Here is a 17,431-nt window from a genome sequence, read left to right as displayed (position 1 = left end):
CTTGTGCGTGAAAACGTGCTCCCTCAGAGTTTGTGCGCCCCCACAAACCTCCGTGTGTGACGGAGCTCCTCAGACATGTCTGCTCTAGTCACTAGTAGAGTCCGACAGTGGCTGTCTGCGGAAGCGTTTCCAGCAAAGAAGTTCCTTAACGGAAACGCGTCTCCTGGACTCACGGCGTGACAGTTTCCTGCGAGGTATGGGTCTCCCTATGGGAGACTCCGATACCTCCCCACTGTTCTCGCTGGAAGCCTCCCTGAGCCCTCCCTCCTGCTCGCATTCCCTCAGAGACCCACTCCTCCCCCTGCTGGTCCCTGCTTCAGCAGTTGAGTCTCTTTCATCCTGCCTGAGTCCCTCCACCACCTGATGCTCTGATGGCAGTTCCCTGACAGGAGACATTCCAAGTCTCTGCAAGAAGGCTAAGGGGTCAGGAGGTAGATATATCCATGGCTTAAAACCATCATGCCAGTGACTGGAGTCTCTGAACAAAATAAACAGTATGTGGATTCTGATGCTGGACTTGGATTCAAGAAAATCTTGTTGATGCAGAGTAATATTTACTTTATGGTCGGAGCCTGGAGGACAGTCTTTGTATCTGAGACAGCATCACGTTCTGGTTGGGTGTGGTCTTCCAACCTGACCAAGAGAAGGAGAGCTCCCTCCTCTCCCAGAATGAAAGGGAGGGAAACTCTGACCTGGCTTCTGTGACTTTTATCAACAGGGTTCCTTAAAAAACTGCTCTGTGTTTTGCAGATCAGGAGTGAAGATCAATACTATAAAAAGCAGACACAGTCTGGGAAGTTTTCTAGGAAAAGCAGGAGCAGCAGCCAGGAAGAAAGAGATGTATGAAGGAAGAGAGTGAGGGAAGAGCCCACCAGTGACTGCCTGCCCCCAAACACACACACTTTACAGCAGCAAGCAGGGAGGAGAGAGAGGGGGGGGGGACGTCTGGCTCCCTTGACCAAAGAGGAGGAAGGAGGAGCCATTTTCCAGAAATAGAAGCCCTGACATCTCACTGGCTCATGCCTGACTCCTCTCATGCAGGAGCCCAAAAGGAAACGGCTGGCTACTAGCAGGCCTGCTTTCGATTAGCCTGGCAAGGTAGCTTGGGTTTTCTTTTCATTTTGTTTCTTTGTGGCCTGGGGAAATCTGAAAAAGAGCTTGCATGAAAGGAATGTCACACAGACGGCACATCAGCGGCTGCTGCAGCCATATCGATGCTGCCCTTTTCGGCTACTTCCTGGGCTGCATTTCAGATTCTGGTTCTCAATTAGGTGGGTGAAGACAACAAGAACAAAGCCAGGCCCACCCAGATGCCCCTTCTTGCCAAGGCCACTGCTCAAAGCACAACACTAAGGAAGGGCGACAACTCAAGGGCCCCTCATCCAGGTGAAAAGAAAGGAGGAAAAGGTAGAGGAAGAGGAGGAGGGAAAGGCCTCTTCCATTCTCTCTCTCTCTCTCCCCCACCCCTGCTCACCAAGTAGCTTTTTGACATGTCCGTTCTGGAGAAGAGGCTGAAAAGGCCCTGATGGAGACAGCAAACTGCGCTCCCTGGCGAGGGAACGATACAAGATTGAATGCAAAGATTCTACATACTGAGACACAACAGGCAATTCTTTCCATGCCACACACCCACACCTGTCACATATGCTTCACAGTGATGGCACTCAGCGTTTTGAGGCTCTTTAGTTACTACCTTGAAGCAACAGCCATGCTGCATCTGGGTTTGGGGCAGTGAGAGGGGGGAAGGCAACTAAGAAGACTTATTATGTGTTCTTGTTTCAAACCAAGAACTTCTTTTCTGCCCTGCTTCACCTCTGGGAAGTTTATAGAGGCTCTCCACAGAAGGTGGAGGGCAGAGGGGTGGGGAGAGAGAACAGGAGCAGCAAGAACCAACAGGGGCGATGCTGCAGCTGGCGTCCTCTGTGATCCCAACCGACAGCTGAAGCATTCCACATGGAAACTCCCTTATGTCATCTCAGTAACGTGGGAAATGTGGAGCACATACATTTCTGACGGGTGAATTCCATCTCATTAAAAGCCAGCCTCTATCCCCTCCTCCCTCCCTCCCGGCATCCTTGGGACAAGCGGCTTGAGGGGGATTATGGCACATGGGCAATGGGAAGGCTGCAGAGAGGCACCCTAGCAAACCGCAGCGGGTGGCACTATCTGCTGCACAAGCCCCAAGCGTGCAAAGTTGGCGGCGGCATCATCACCATCATGCAGGGCATACCAACAAGGGTTCACAGCAGGCAGGGCTAGGCAATATCAGGCTTTCAACACTGTGACATATCACCAGGTGTACATTGCAATTTAGTGATATATCATGATGTTGAAAAGGAAGGAGCACCGGCCCTGCAACGCACTTGGGTGAAGCTGCCCCTGCCCGGCACAGGGAGGAAGGAGGCAGCCTGCCCATTTGGCTGGAGAAGGGAGTTAAGGTGCCAGCCCCACCCACAATATATGGCTGGGTCAAAATGCCATCACAATCTGGACCTCAAACCGGTCCGAGATGATGTACCAATACATCACTCAGGCCTAATGGCAGGAGTACCCCAGAGGACACATTACATACTACAACTGATCTAGGCATAGCAAAAGTCAGCTGGGTACCCCTCTCTGCCTAAGTGGGTCAAAAAAGCCAAAAAGGCCTTGCAGGTTCTGGCCCTGAGGAGATCATTTTCCAAGGTACTGTCTCAGGGATTCTGGCTCCATGTTCAGGCTCCAACCTGCTTGAAGAGAGGCCACCGGGGGGGGGGGGCAGGTGAGTACAGTAATCTAAAAGAGAGAGCCTCTCTGCTGCTGCCTCCCACACTACACAACCTCTCTATCAATAGGAGCTGGCAAAACACAGACATTTGCACAGATTTCCATTCAGCTATTTATTATTTGCATTCCCTGGCTACAGGCCAGCCCCCTCATTCAGCCTGCCATGGATTTGCTTGCTTTGAAATGGGAAACTGTGTTGCGATGACTAGAGCAGGCATTTGTCTCACACCTCTGCAGTCTCTGTGCCCACAGTCTGAAATGTGCCTTTGCAGGCTGCAATAGTGCTTTGCCAGCTCAAACAGCTTGTTCTAAGGGGCTGAGAGCACACAAGACTTTCCCCTGCAGGTCACATAGGAAACTGCCCAACACCAAGTCAGGCCACTGGTCCATTGAGCTCAGCATGGTCTATACCCAGGGGATCAGGACCTGTGGCCCTCCAGATGTTGTTGGACTACTACTACCATCATTGCTGGCCAAGTTGGCTGAGGCTGATGGGAAATGGAGTCCAACAACAACTGAAGAGCCGCAAGTTCCCTTCCCCTGGTTGACACTGGCTGACAGCGACTCTTCAAGCTCCCAGTCTTTTGCAGGAGGGATTCAATAACACATTGGAAATTTGGGTTTGTGCAATTAAAGTGGATTAAAATGATCTGACGCAACAAATTCATTTTTTAAAATAAAAAAATTACTTTTTAAACTAAAAAATTGTGGGACAAATTTTTTTCGATGGGAAGATGTATAACTTCCACACAAGCAGGTCAAGAGGGATGCCCATACTCGTATAATCTCCATCAAAACAAATCAGAGTGAACGGTCAATTTAGAGGAGACACTGTGTAACCTCTTCATACAGGAGCATTTCCAAGCCCTAGTTGTAGGTGCCTGATACCTTCTGCATACAAAGTGTGTGCTCTACTCACTGACCTAGTAACTGGCAAGGCCGCAACCCACACTCAGGTCTAGATGGAGTCCCTTTTGCACCATCTGTGATTTCCAAGGAAGCAGGAATAGGGTGACAAAGATCCCTCGGAGTCCAGACACACCCAGAGGTACCTTTGGCTTTCATAAGCAGCATTTGCTAGATAGGACTGAAAATGCTCTAACAGAAAGAGGAAGGTTGCCCAGACCTCATTGGGTAGTTTCAAAGTCTGAATCTGGTTTTCCACATCTGCGGGTAGCTGTTCTACCTTTGAGTTTGGCATTTGCACATTTCCCCTTGTGTCCATGCGGTCGGGGCAAAACTTGCTATGTGGAGGTGCAAGGGGAAGTTGCTGCTTCCAGATTACTAAACTCTAAAGCTTGCTGTGAAGCATCTGGAGACTCCAGGGAAGAGACTGCCACGGCTGAAAGACGGGCTTGATGGCCAAGCAGAATCACACCCCAGGCACCCCTCAGCCGTTCAGGCGCAGCGAGGCACACAGAGCCCTCTATGAGGAGAAGGAGCAGGAGCAAGGCAAAGGCCATTAACCATTCACACTTGAAAGTCAATAACACTCCAAGGACCACAGGCAGGAAAGAGCAGAAGCAGGTTTGGCCTGCTGTGGAATTATACAAGCCAGAGAAGAACATAGAGAGGGGACACTGTTCAAAGTGTTAATAAAATACGGAAGATTTAACCAAGCGTGGAGGATCCATTAAATCCAGCCAGACCTGTTGAAAAATGGCAGTTTTATTTAAAACGCCTCTCTTTTATCAATTTTGTGTCGCTTGTAGCCATTTTTGCACAGGTACAGCATACAGCAGGAGGCTTTCATGCCCTTTTAATTGCAGCCAGACGTTCAAAGGAACAGCAGAGGGTCTGCCCTTCCTATTCTGAAAAAAACCTGTTGTGTTATACATTTTCAAGTCTCTTTGTAAATCAATGGATTATCATTAGTGGAAGAGCACAAATGACTTTTCTGGGCAGAGATTCTTCCCTTAACCAAGATGGCTGCTACAGGAATGAGATGGTTGGAGGAGCTGGTGTTTGTGAGTAACTGGAGGACAGAAGGAAAAACAAGCTGGGAGTGTGTGTCTATGCAGGTCATCTGTGTGTTGTGGCTGAAAGAGAGGAAAGCCTCCTAGCATGACCAGACACAGGACATAAAGCCTGAGCTTCTGCAACAGGCATATAAGGAGCCAAAATGTGAAAGATGGGGGGGGGGGGCTGCAGACCTGACTCCATCATGGACAGGACACAGCCTTTTCCTGAAATCTGGTTGCTGTGCAATTCCCAAGATCCTGCGGAGATCGCAGCCATTATTTTTGGCTTGTTGAAATATGGCCTGTGGTACTGCCCCTTGCTCAAGCAGAGTGTATGGGAGCAGAAACAATTCCACATGGGCAACCTTGTTGCATTTTTAGAATGCCCTAATACCAACAAAGCAGGAGAGATACCACAAGTTCTTGCCTTCCTCTAGTAAACCTTCTCACTCTGGAGGGGCCAAAGCAATGGCAGAAGATGAACCTAACACTGCCTTTCCCCCTGCTGAAACCACAGGATGGGACTCCTGCCAGCCCTGCCTTTATTAAAGCTCCAGAGCAGGGAACTAAGGAAAGGAATCATGGAGGATGAGGAAAGATAGTGGAGCCAGAGGGAAAGGGAGCATGAGTGAGCAAGCATCTCCCAAGCCATTGTGTTCAAGGCTACCATAAGCCACACAGGAAAATATGAACAGGAAGGAAACACTCTGGAGGGAGGCTCTGTCCTACAATTGCCCAGATTTCACTCACCCTGCTGGGCTCTCTGCAGAGTTACAGGATCACACCCCAAAGAGCTACTCTGACTCCTGACTCCAGGCCTCTACGGAAAAGCATGTTGGCCGAGCCTATAACAAGAGGAGAATCGCTGAAAAACTGAGCAGCTGCCACATGGCCGCTCCAGCTCCACTGCCCCCATCCGCTACACATGAAGATCTGTGTCCAGGCCGCAGCAATGCAGCAGCAGCTGGTGCTGAGTGGTGAGGGAACCCTTTTGGAAAGTGCAAACACAAGAGGATCAAAGCAGCACCCTCATGGCGGAGTTTGGTGATGCGAGGCTCTGCCGGGCCTGGTAAGAAGCCCCAGCTTCTCCTGGCTAAAAGGGACACCCCCTGGCACAACTCTTCTGACTGCCCAGAACTAAGACAGCCAACCTCCCAACAGACCATGCAAAATGACAAAAAATAAAAGGTGGAAAATTCCGCAACCCATATTTTGCAGCAGCCTTCCTCTGCCAGTACGACAGAGCAAGCATCAAAGAGGCACTTGCAGCAAACGCCATCCCAAAACTCCTGCTTATCTCTGCTCTCAGAGAGATCAAGAGACGCCATGGAGCATGACTGAGTGCTTATGGCCAAGGACTCCCACAGAGCCCAACGGTGAGCCCTGGGGGTGTGTGCGTGGGTGTGAAATGGGCTTGCGCACCATTCCCCAAAGGCTCAGGATTGACAGATACAGCACAGAATCAGCAGGCAAGGACTGTATCGCAAGAACGCCACTATTTAAACTGCTTCCAAGGGGTCTACAGGGAACACTTTTAATGTACCATGTAGATGGCATCTGACCCTGTGCAAACAAATATAAACATGAGCTTGAGGCATTGACTATTTGAAAATTAAATTCACATGGAAGAACGAGTTCGAACTTGTTTTCTGTTGCTTCAGGGAGCAGCTTCGGAATCAACGGGTTCAAAGAACAAGAAAAAGGACCTCCAGTAAACTTAAGCCGACGGCACAAGCTTTTTCTGCAGTGGAACAGACCTACCTTGGAAGGCGGCTGCAGCCTCTCCTTCACTACAGGCCTCTTGACAAAGGCTGGACGGGCACCTATTAGGGAAGCTGTGGCAACAGATTTTCTGTACCAACAAGGGGGTCAGATTCGCTGACCTTTGAGTGGAACAACACAGAGACAGTGACACTTAAGTCACTTTGTAATAAGCTCAGTTTGCCCCAAGTGTTTATTAAACACTGCAGAGGTTTTAGACTGCAATTCCCATCAGCCCCAGCCAGCAAGGCCATGCTAAGGGAAGACTACACAGCAGGGCTGTCTGGGGCTGATGGGAGTTGTAGCCCAAAGCCTCTGGAGGAGGGCACCAGGTTAGGGAAAGCTGAGCTGGACCAAAGCTCCGAAGACCCACAGAGAAATGAAGATCTTTGCCCTCGCTCTATGGAGGAGGCATCATGTTCCATTCCCTGCCTCTCTCTGGCTGCTTTCTCCAGCTTGCTCCAAGGCACCAGGAGTTTTGTTTTTGTTTTTTCATCTCGGTTTAAAAGGGGGTTAATCAGCAGCGGATTCTGCCAGCATCTTCCTCAGAGATGCATGTTTTGCTTTCAGGCTGACAGCTGTGGCCTAATTTCCGAGGCAGCTCAAGCTCCTTATTTCTAACCATTCAATTTCTTCATTAGAAACGCAATAGATGAAGACGCTTCAGGAGGGCTAACAAGAGCAAATGCTCACAGGCTTATCCAATTTTGGGGAATATGCAGCGATAAGGCTGCACCTTCCTTTTACACAGCATGAGAAAGGTGAATAAATGTTATTAAGGATTTCCACAGAGGGAGGAGGAGTGTTGAAGGCAGATGGCACCTTCAGATACCTTCACTGCATTCAGAAATGCATAGGGAATCGGGTGAATAGTTTACACACAAATGATTACTGACTTAATGGCAGCCAATTAGCATCTTCTGCTACAGAGAACCATGGCTCACTTCAGATGTAACAGGAGACAATGGTTTCCTAATACTACATTAGCTAGACATCGCAAGTCTTAGGCTTCTGTATTCCTACTTCTCAATTGTGCCTGCAAGGAGGCCGGAAGCTTCTGCTTTCAATTTTAGAACAGCTACACTTCTCAAGGACATTGAAACTCAAGGAGGTGTGGTTTGTTTAAAAGTATAGTTACTGAGAATACTCGCTCCTGTCACGGCCCTTCTATTAATCCCCATGCTGAAATGGGGGGTGTCCCTTGTCTAGTTGGACCTGGACATCATGGGGGCAAAACAAACTGATAACTAAGCTACCCAAGTGAATAACCTAAGCAGGGTTTTCAAAAACAGAGTGTCCAACCCCTTCTTCCCAGGTGTGGGACTAACAGACCGGAGGAAAGAGCGAGGAGTGCTAAGATCACAGCCGGCTGTAATGAACTGAATGCATCCTCCAGTCACAAGACTCCACTTGGCAGGAAGAAGGCAAACCCACAAGAAGCCCAGGGGAAGGCAAACACAGTGGTTCCCAAATGCCACCCTCTTCCCAGAGAGGCACCTGCACTCTGAAGTGGCTCCCTTCTGCACACCACTGACTGTGCAGCCTCCCACGCCAAGGGCATTCATTCCCCTACTGGCCAAATGCCCACTGGGCGCAGAAGCTCCGTCTTCATATTTAAGGCTGCTGATGGCACCGGAACAGCAAGGACAAAGAGGAGAAGCGTTTTGCTTTGCATTGGGTCTTCTTTCTCAGGGACACGTGGGCCCCCCTGAAAGCAGGACGTGTCCCTCTTCCTAGGGTTCTCCAGCAGGGTCTGGTTTAAACTAATCAGCTGCTGCTATGAGGAAAGGGAAGGGGCCGTGTCTCTGCAAGGAAATGAAGGAGGTTGGGAAATTATTCTCCTTTCCCCCATTTTTCTGCCCTGGAAAAATTCTGAACATTTTCAAGAGAGCTTGCCTATCTCTAGCAGGAAGCTACCAAATCGAAACAGACTGGCTTCAGTTTTACAAGTTGCTCCAACGCCCAAGAAACCCCTCGGAAAAGCTACTCACCCCCCCCCCAATGCAAAGGTTTTTAAAAAAGCAAAAATCACTGTCATTCTGGTTCTTCTGAAAGCAGAGTTGCCACCTGCCCCACACTGCAGATATATGCCACTTCTGCATCTACATCTAGTATAGATGTAGGGGGGGGGCTTCCACATCACAAGCACTGGCATGCTCACTCTGACCACCTACCTAACTAGGCAGCCTGCCTCCCACTCTCAGAATCTGAAGCCATTAGGCTGCAGATGTGAAGCTTAATGTCAATCAATTACTAAAAATGAGCACTGAGACCAAGCACGGATGATCCCTGCGTATTTCAAAAGCATCCTCTTATTTATCGGGGATGCTAATAGCGCCAAAGGAGCCATTACCATCTCTGAAATGAATGGTCTTTGGCCAATATGCCTTCTCCCCACAGAATGGACCAGCTGTTTCCCAAGTAGTTATGCTTAGCCACATGTCAGCAATGAGGGGTCCTATCCAGCGCAGATAGACCAATTAAGATTTAATTGCAGCAATGGCTACTTAGAGATTGCTTAACTAGTCAATTATTGCCTTGAGATAATCTCAACACTGCCAAGAATGCTTTCTACCTTACAAACATCATGCATGCTTTGGGGGAAGGAAAGAGGGAGAGGAAGTCGCTTTGTGCACAGGGCCACCTTCACCACTTTGCAAAGCTCTTGAAGCCACGAGGAAAGTACATTGCCTTGCGATGAATGGAAAAGGAGATCCGTGAATTAATACATCAATGAGTAAAATAAATTGGACATTTGCCCAACCAAAGGGTCTCCCACACAGACGCAAGATGCCTCAACATATTGATGGAGTGTGGTACCATACATTAGCTTAATTTTGTAAATAATCCTATTGCTGTATTGAATGAATCTATTGAACAAATCAATCTATTAACTAAAAAATAATAATAAATAAAGCCTGGGCTTGCAGTTTTAGGCAGTTTGCTCTGATCCACTGAGAGCTAGAGGGAGCCTTGTGGAGTTCCCGGAAGCCCAGTCCACCCACCCACACACACACACACCCACACACACACACACACACACTGCCAATCCCCACTACAGCTTGATGCAGGAAAGCCAGAGATCTGGAGCACCCCAGGTAGACAGATGGCTGTCCATCCCCTGCTTGCTTGAAGGCATCCAGCACAGGAGAACCGACCACTCCCCTTCAGCTAAATCAGCTCCACTGTCAAACTGCCCTCGTCATCAAATATTTTGCTTCATGTTCAACAGAAACCTACCCTTCAAAAGGAGAAGGGGAAAGATTAGAGCACCACAGGCATACAGATAAATGTGGCATCGTACACAGGAAGCTGACTGATACTGAATCAGGCCCTCTGCTCAGTACTGTATGCTCTGACTGGCAGAACCTCTCCAGGGTTTCAGGCAAGGAGCCTTTCCTAGCCCTATTTGGAGATGCAATTGGGGACTGAATCAGGGACCTTCTGCAGGCAAAGCAGATGCCCTCCCACTGAGCTACAACCCTGCCCCATTAGCTGCACTGAGAGGCACCCATGTTGTGCTCTGGCTCCCCTTGCCCTGTGGCCTTCTCTGATCATGCAAGAGGGACTTGAATACTGTGGCTTCCATTCCACTGGTTTATAACCCAACAAGCCACCTTCTCCTCTCCCATCCTCCGAGAAACCCACTGCCAAAGTGCATTGAGCAAAGCAGGAAAATCCAGTCCTTCTATGTCTAAAAACAATACAAGACCCAAAGACTTCCAGCTTCTATGAACAGGGGGAGCCCAGCGTGACCTCCTGCAATCCTCAGGATGAGCATTCCCTGGCCATGCGAACGGGGAAGAGAATGTCAACAGGCTGCTGCTGCTGGGATTCTGAAAGCCATGGATAGTGGCTGTTTGAGGCTGACACATACTGCTTTGCAAAATGTTAGTAGCTTTCTAAGACTCAGTGGTATTTCAAAAAAAAATTGGAATCTCAAGAAATCTGAAAAAACCTGACTGGGGTGAATTGTAAGGGCAGAGGTGGGTTGTCTTGAAAGCACCTGGCATAGGATTCAGTGCAAGTTATCAGCTTTATTATTATTTTTAAGTAAAATAAAAGGTATCCAACTGCTGTGCAGGGGCCAAAATTCAGTTATATCTCAGAAGCCAATAGAGGGGAAAACATTTTTTTTTGGGGGGGGACACATGTGGCCCCCTGCAGTTCCCTGGTCCTCTGCACTGACTACGCTGAGTTGGTGTCTTCCTCTCCACCTGTCTATCATGCTCTCAACTCCTCCCTCTTTCTTAGTCTTTGTGGAAGCAGGCACATTTGTGGCACCTGTTCAACTCAATGAAAAACATTTGTTTGCAGAGAGAATCTTAACTCTGATTTCCAAAACTTCCAACTACCTTGACATACCCACAGAGCACAGCCATGGATAACACAAGAGGCCCATTTCCAACTGGGCAAGTGAAGCCAACTCTTCCACATTCAGCTGAGGACTGCAGTAAACTACTACTTCAAGTGCAGAATGAACACTGTGGCACCAGCTGGTCTTTTCCAAAAAGTGCAGGCTGTACCAAGAATTCAGTGACAAGCTTAGAATGGCAAAGTAATCAAATGACAAAAGGCCTGGAGAACGACCTGCTTCTTGCTGCCCTCAGATTCTCACCAGGACTATGCCCACAAGAGCCTCACGCCAGGCGCACTCAAGTCTCCTGAACAGCAAAACAGAATGATGCAACCAGAGGTGCTTCTTTCCTTATCCAGCAAAACAGCAAGAGGAAGCACAAGTGATTGTTACAAAGCTTCGCACTGGCAGCTAGGTAGAACATGTTATGAAGAAGGCCCACTAAATACCCTTAGGATCTAAGCAGAGATCGCTGCCACTTCCACTAGATGGTTGGTGTCTTATTTTCTAGAGCAGTGGTCCCCAAATTTCTTGTTTCATTTATTTTTGTTTATTATATTCATATACTGCTCTTCACCCAAAGATCTCAGGGCATTTCACAGGATGAAAAAACACTGACCCCTTGGTTCCATAAACTCATCCCCAGTGCCCCCTACCCTATGCTATGAAAAGCACTATTCAGAATAGTGGGTTGCATAACCCACTAAGGAGAATAATAACATAATAAAATTCAAACAGGTAACAATTAATTTCATGTTTATTCAAAATCCAATTAAAACTGTTCAATTTAATTAATTCAACAAAGCTGGTGAACTTGATCCAGTGATACCAGCTTTTCAAAGTCTGATAATAATTTGCACCTCCAGCACTCTCCCATCACCACGCCTCCTTGCCTCTTAAAGGCTCCTTTGGTAAGCTCAGTACTGCCCACTTTGGAAACCACTGACGTACAGCATTATTCCTGCATCGGGGTATCACTGTAGAGTGAGTTGTGGCAATTGATTTCATCACTTTGACACACTAGAGTCTTCCTCTCTGAGGAAACTCAAGGGAAGGGATGTCAAGGCAAGCCCCAGTGGCACAGCCAGAATAGCGAGAGGGAGGCATTGTGAAGCCAACGAAAATATTGGCCAATGGCTCCCAATCTTAACAATTTGGACGTGTTGAAGACAACAACAGCAGCAAACAAGAACAGCCATTCATGTTCAGGACATGCCAACCAAAAAACAAGGGCAACCTTCACAAAAGGGCGGGTTCTTTGTGCCTCTCGCCACAGAGCAATTAAAAATGAATCGAAGTTCTAGCTACAGCAAAGTAACGCTCCGATTGCCACCAACCTTGCAAGCCAAATGGTCAACGGCCACAGAGTGGACTGCCGTGCATCCTAATGACTCTTATGTAAGTGGAGTTATAAGAGTTTGTGTCCTACTCAAAACCAAAATGTGGAAGGAAGGAGGGAGGGGAGGACGGCTTGAAAGGTTTGCTGGCCTGACCTAGAAATGAACCTGGACTCGCTAATCAGATGCTTCATGGGCTACTGATGCATTTGGGGTCTGCATTTGGCGGCCAAACCCCAGAATTTGTCTTGAGGGCCTTTAGGAAAGAAGCCTGTCAGGAAGATCATGTGGCTCTTAATATTTTGAAAAAGTTGCCCTTTCACCCATGTTCTCCAATCAGCCCTGCATCTGCCAATCCATTTGAGAGACAGAGGAAAACAGAAGCACTCCCTCCTTCTCAAAATGTGGTTTATAAGCTCCCAGGAGCAATCCCTTCTCTTTTGGGCATGATGCATTACTTGGAAAAGAGCTGCAGACATGGATAAAAATAGACATAACTAATAAAAATAATTTGTTCTCAAGGTGATCCACTCTTGCAATATGAGAGTGCCACAATTTAGGAATTATACTGACAAGCTTGAACACACGCAGAGGAGGGCGACCAAGATGATCAAGGACCTGGAAAACCAAGTCTTATGAGGAACAGTTGAGGGAGCTGAGTATATTTAGCCTGGAGAAGAGAATACTGAGAGGTGACACGATAGCCAGCTTCTAATATCTGAAGGGCTGCCACATGGAAGATGGAGCAAGCTTGTTTTCTGCTGCTCCAGAGGGAGAGGACGTGAACCGATGGATTCAAATTACAAGAAAGGAGATTCCAACTAAATATTGGGAAGAACTTTCTGACAGTAAAGAGCTGGTAGACAGTACAACGGACTCTCCTTCATTGAAGGTTTTTAAACATGTGGCTGGGTGGCCATCTGTCAGGGATTCTTTGGACTGGATGGGATCCCTTCCAACTCTACTATTCTGATTCTATGAGTGGGTTTGTGGACAAGCCCATGGCAAGAGTGAGGCCTGCCGGCACAGCTGCCCTTGCATCCTCTGACCCACAATTGGAGAGATTTAAGAAGTCTTCTCTCCGCCTGACACACACAGAGGCACATCCCAATGGTGCCAAAGTCTGTAGGCTCTCGGTCTGAACAGAATCCTTTCGTTTCTCATTCAGGAATGCATCCTCAAAATCTAGGGTAGCCAAAAGCAGGCCTGGCTCTGTGACACACAGGAAACCCAAGGCTTGAAACCTGTGGCTGCTGCCTCCCCTCACATGGGCTGCTGCATGCAGTTCACTTGGACTAAAAGGCATTCATGAACAACAGTTGGCCTCTCATGAGCTGCTCCTTTCCATAAAGCAAATGAGCTGGCGGCAGCCGGGGGGGGGGGAGAGAGACACTCTGATGAAAGAGGGCGACTGGCCAGCCTAGTTTTGCCCCAGCTGAGCAGAGCATTGTCCCAGGCAAGCCTGCAGCCCACCACAGAAGTACAGCTCACAGCTGCTTGGCCTCCATTGTATCTCCGTTTATCAAAGAGCCAGAGGCTCTACTCTCCCCTCCCCTGACTTTGGTGAGGAAAAGCTGAACAAACATGGAGAAAGTGGAGAGAGAAAAGTCTCTCTCCTGCTCTTCTAGACACTAGAACTCATGGACGTCCAATTTAGCTGAACGTTGAAGGATTCAGGACAGACAAAAGAAAGTGCTTCTTCATGCACCACATAATTAAACTATGGAACTCGTTCCCACAGGAGGAAGTGGTGGCCACCAACTTGAATGGCTTTAAAAGAGAATTAGACAAATTCTTGGAGGAGAGGACTATCAATGGCTAGTAGCCACGATGGCGCTGCCTCTGCAGCTGCGAGGCAGCAATGCTTCTGAATACCAGCTGCCGGACTTTGTAGAAGGGGAGCTTGATCTTGAGCTCGGATCCTTCTTGCAGGTTTCCCACAGGCAGCTGGATGACCACTGTGAGATCAGGATGATGGATTAGATGGGCCATTGGCTTGATCCAGTGGCCTATTTTTATGTTCACATGTTAAGTTCAAAGGAATAATAATAATAATATAATGATTTATTATTTATATGCCGCCCCTCTGACTGGGTTGCCCCAGCCACTCTGGGCAGTTTCCAACAAATTAAAACATCCAACACAGTAAAACAGCAAACATTAAAAGCTTCCCTATACAGGGCTGCCTTCAGATGTCTTCTAAAAGTCAGACAGTTGTTTATTTCCTTGACATCTGACGGGAGGGTGTTCCACAGGGCAGGTGCCACTACCGACAGCCCATAGACAGCCTGTCTCCTGACCTCACACCAATAGAAGGGTCATGAGGGAGCTGAGAGGAAGGTACCACTGGTTGCAGGAAGAGAACTAAGCCCCACCCAGCCCAGCACTTGAGGCAGGCTCCAAACCTGTACACAGGAACACACAGAAACCAGAAAGGCATTTGGAAGCACAGAGGGGGCAATTCAAGGCGGGATGTGGCCTCACCTGATGATGAAAGCTCCCCGCAACTCCAGGAGCTTCCGCTCACTGCTGAATCTCTTGAGCAAGTTGATCATGAACTTATAGAAGTAGGAGTTCATGGTGGGTGTCGAAGGAGAGCACTCCATGCCTTTGGTACCTGGAAGAAGGAGGAGAGAGGAAGTTAACTCTGTTTAAGGAAGAAGCGCCTGTAGAAGTACAGGTGGGTTTCTAAGCTCTGCTTGTCACCCGTGATCACAGCAGGCAATCCTAGCTCTGATTTGAAGTGGCAGCTTTACTCTCTCCAGCTACATGAAGTTGCCTTATATCAAGCAGCTCCTGTTGTCCACAATGACTGGCAGCAGTTTTCCAGACTTTCAAGCATGGATCTCCCAACCCTACATGGAGATGCCATGGGGGACCTCCTGCATGCAAGGTAGATGCTCTGCCACTGAGCTACCGTGGCCCTTCCCCTGCATACATAGTGAAGGCACACTACCATTTGTTTTAGCCTCTTCTTTGTTTTACACAGTCATAAAAGAGATCAGGAACTCTGGTGCTCCTCTGAGTCACAGGGAGAGGAAAGGTGTGGAGATGCCTCTGAACTGAAAAGGCATAAAAATGCATTTCCTATATGCAGACATTTTTTTTTAATAAATTTTTTATTGATTTTACAAATTTTTTAAAACAATACAAACATATAAAAAGACATACACACATGTATAGTTTCATAACCTTCTTTTCATGAACCATGTTTCTCAGACTTCCCCATACCTTCCCTTTCTGCATCCCAATGTCCAAAAGTTTTTAGCAACTCTAAATATTTCTGTCAGTCCTCTGTCCTCTTAATCTTTCCTTTAGTCTAATCTTATATCGCTGTAACCCTTTCTTACTCAAAACCTTGACATTCTAACATTCAACAAGTTTATAGTGGTCCTTAAGGTAAATTTTAAATTTCTTCCAATCTTCTTCCGTCGTCTCCTTTCCCTGGTCGCGAATTCTGCCAGTCATCTCGGCTAATGTCATATAGTCCATCACTTTCATCTGCCATTCTTCCAGGGTGGGTAGATCTTGTGTCTTCCAATACTTTGCGATGAGTATTCTTGCTGCTGTTGTGGCATACATAAAGAAAGTTCTGTCCTTCTTTGACACCAATTGGCTGACGATGCCCAAGAGAAAGGCCTCTGGTTTTTTGGGGAAAGTGCATTTAAGTACCTTTTTCATTTCATTATATATCATTTCCCAGAAAGCCTTAATCTTCGGGCACGTCCACCACAGGTGATAGAAAGTACCTTCAGTTTCTTTACATTTCCAACACTTATTATCAGGCAAATGATAAATTTTTGCTAGCTTGACTGGGGTCATGTACCACCTGTAGATCATTTTCATAATGTTTTCCTTTATGGCATTACATGCCGTGAATTTAATACTGGTGTTCCACAACCATTCCCAGTCAGCAAACATAATATTATGCCCAACATCCTGTGCCCACTTAATCATAACCGATTTAACTGTTTCGTCTTGTGTGTTCCATTTCAGCAGCAAATTATACATTCTTGACAAATTCTTAGTATTGGGTTCTAGCAGTTCAGTCTCTAATTTTGATTTTTCCACCTGAAAGCCAATTTTCCTGTCCTGTTTAAAAACCTCCATTATTTGAAAATATTGAAGCCAGTCTTGTAATTTAGGTTTCAGTTTCTCATGACTCTGTAATTTCAATTTATCTCCATCCTGTTCCAGAATTTCCCAATACTTTGGCCATCCGGCCTCCATATTGAGTTTCTTCAATGCCTTAGCCTCCAAGGGTGACAACCATCTAGGGGTTTTGTTTTCCAACAAATCTTTGTATCTTATCCAAACATTAAACAATGCTTTTCTGACAATATGGTTTTTGAAGGCCCTATGCACCTTGATTTTGTCATACCATAAATATGCATGCCAACCAAATGCATTATTAAACCCTTCCAAATCCAACATGTCTGTGTTCTCGAGGAGCATCCAGTCTTTCAGCCAACAAAACGCAGCTGCTTCATAATACAATTTTAGATCCGGCAGGGCAAACCCCCCTCTTTCTTTGGCATCTGTCAATATCTTAAATTTAATTCTGGGCTTTTTGCCCTGCCAGACAAATTTCGAAATATCTTTCTGCCACCTCTTGAAACAGTCCATCTTGTCAATCCTATATGCAGACATTGGCACAAACCTGGCACAGCAATAGAAAACCAAAGCTGGAAGGTGACAGATAAAAGTGAAAACTTGATTATTAGGAAGTCATTCCAAAGAGCATTTAAAGTAACCCAGCTAAGCACGGCTATAGAGCAGGCTAGGATATGGAAAATGGAAATCAAAACATCGTATGGAGATGAAGCATCTCAGGAGAGATGCTCTATGAACCCACAAGACTACCTTGCACAACAGGACTCTCAATATGTCCAAGAAACAGCCTTTGCCAACTTGATGCCCTCCAGATGTTTCAGACTACAGCTTCCATCAGCCCCAGCCAGCATAGATAAACTGTGATTCAAGTCGGTCACTAGGCCATGGAGAACAGAGGCAAAAGACAACCCCAAAGCCAAACTTCTTTTGAAGGGGAAAGTGTGTCCTCTTGCTAGAAAGAGTGGTGGTCATGGTAGGCACTGGCAATAAAGATCAACCTTAATACTTGTTTAAACCTTCAATCAAACAGCATAATGTTAAAAAGGTGCAGAATGGGCAGGCAAATATCATTCTCAAAGCCTCTCCTCAAACTTAGGGTATAACTCTTTGGATGTAGGAAACAAAATATGCACTTC

General features: G+C 47.1%; 1 protein-coding gene across 1 annotated transcript in view; it reads right to left on the bottom strand.

The window, feature by feature from the left end:
• Positions 1-17,431, bottom strand: part of VAC14 (VAC14 component of PIKFYVE complex) — a 79,810-nt gene that overhangs the window by 26,062 nt on the left and 36,317 nt on the right. The window contains exon 14 of the mRNA XM_081199959.1: positions 14,667-14,799. Coding sequence (XP_081056085.1) covers positions 14,667-14,799 — 133 coding nt within the window. The remainder of the gene's footprint in view (positions 1-14,666; positions 14,800-17,431) is intronic.

The sequence above is a fragment of the Podarcis bocagei genome (genome assembly GCF_964188305.1).
Source record: "Podarcis bocagei genome assembly, chromosome: 7".
Classification (NCBI taxonomy): domain Eukaryota; kingdom Metazoa; phylum Chordata; class Lepidosauria; order Squamata; family Lacertidae; genus Podarcis; species Podarcis bocagei.
This window is presented reverse-complemented; position numbering and strand designations above follow the sequence as displayed.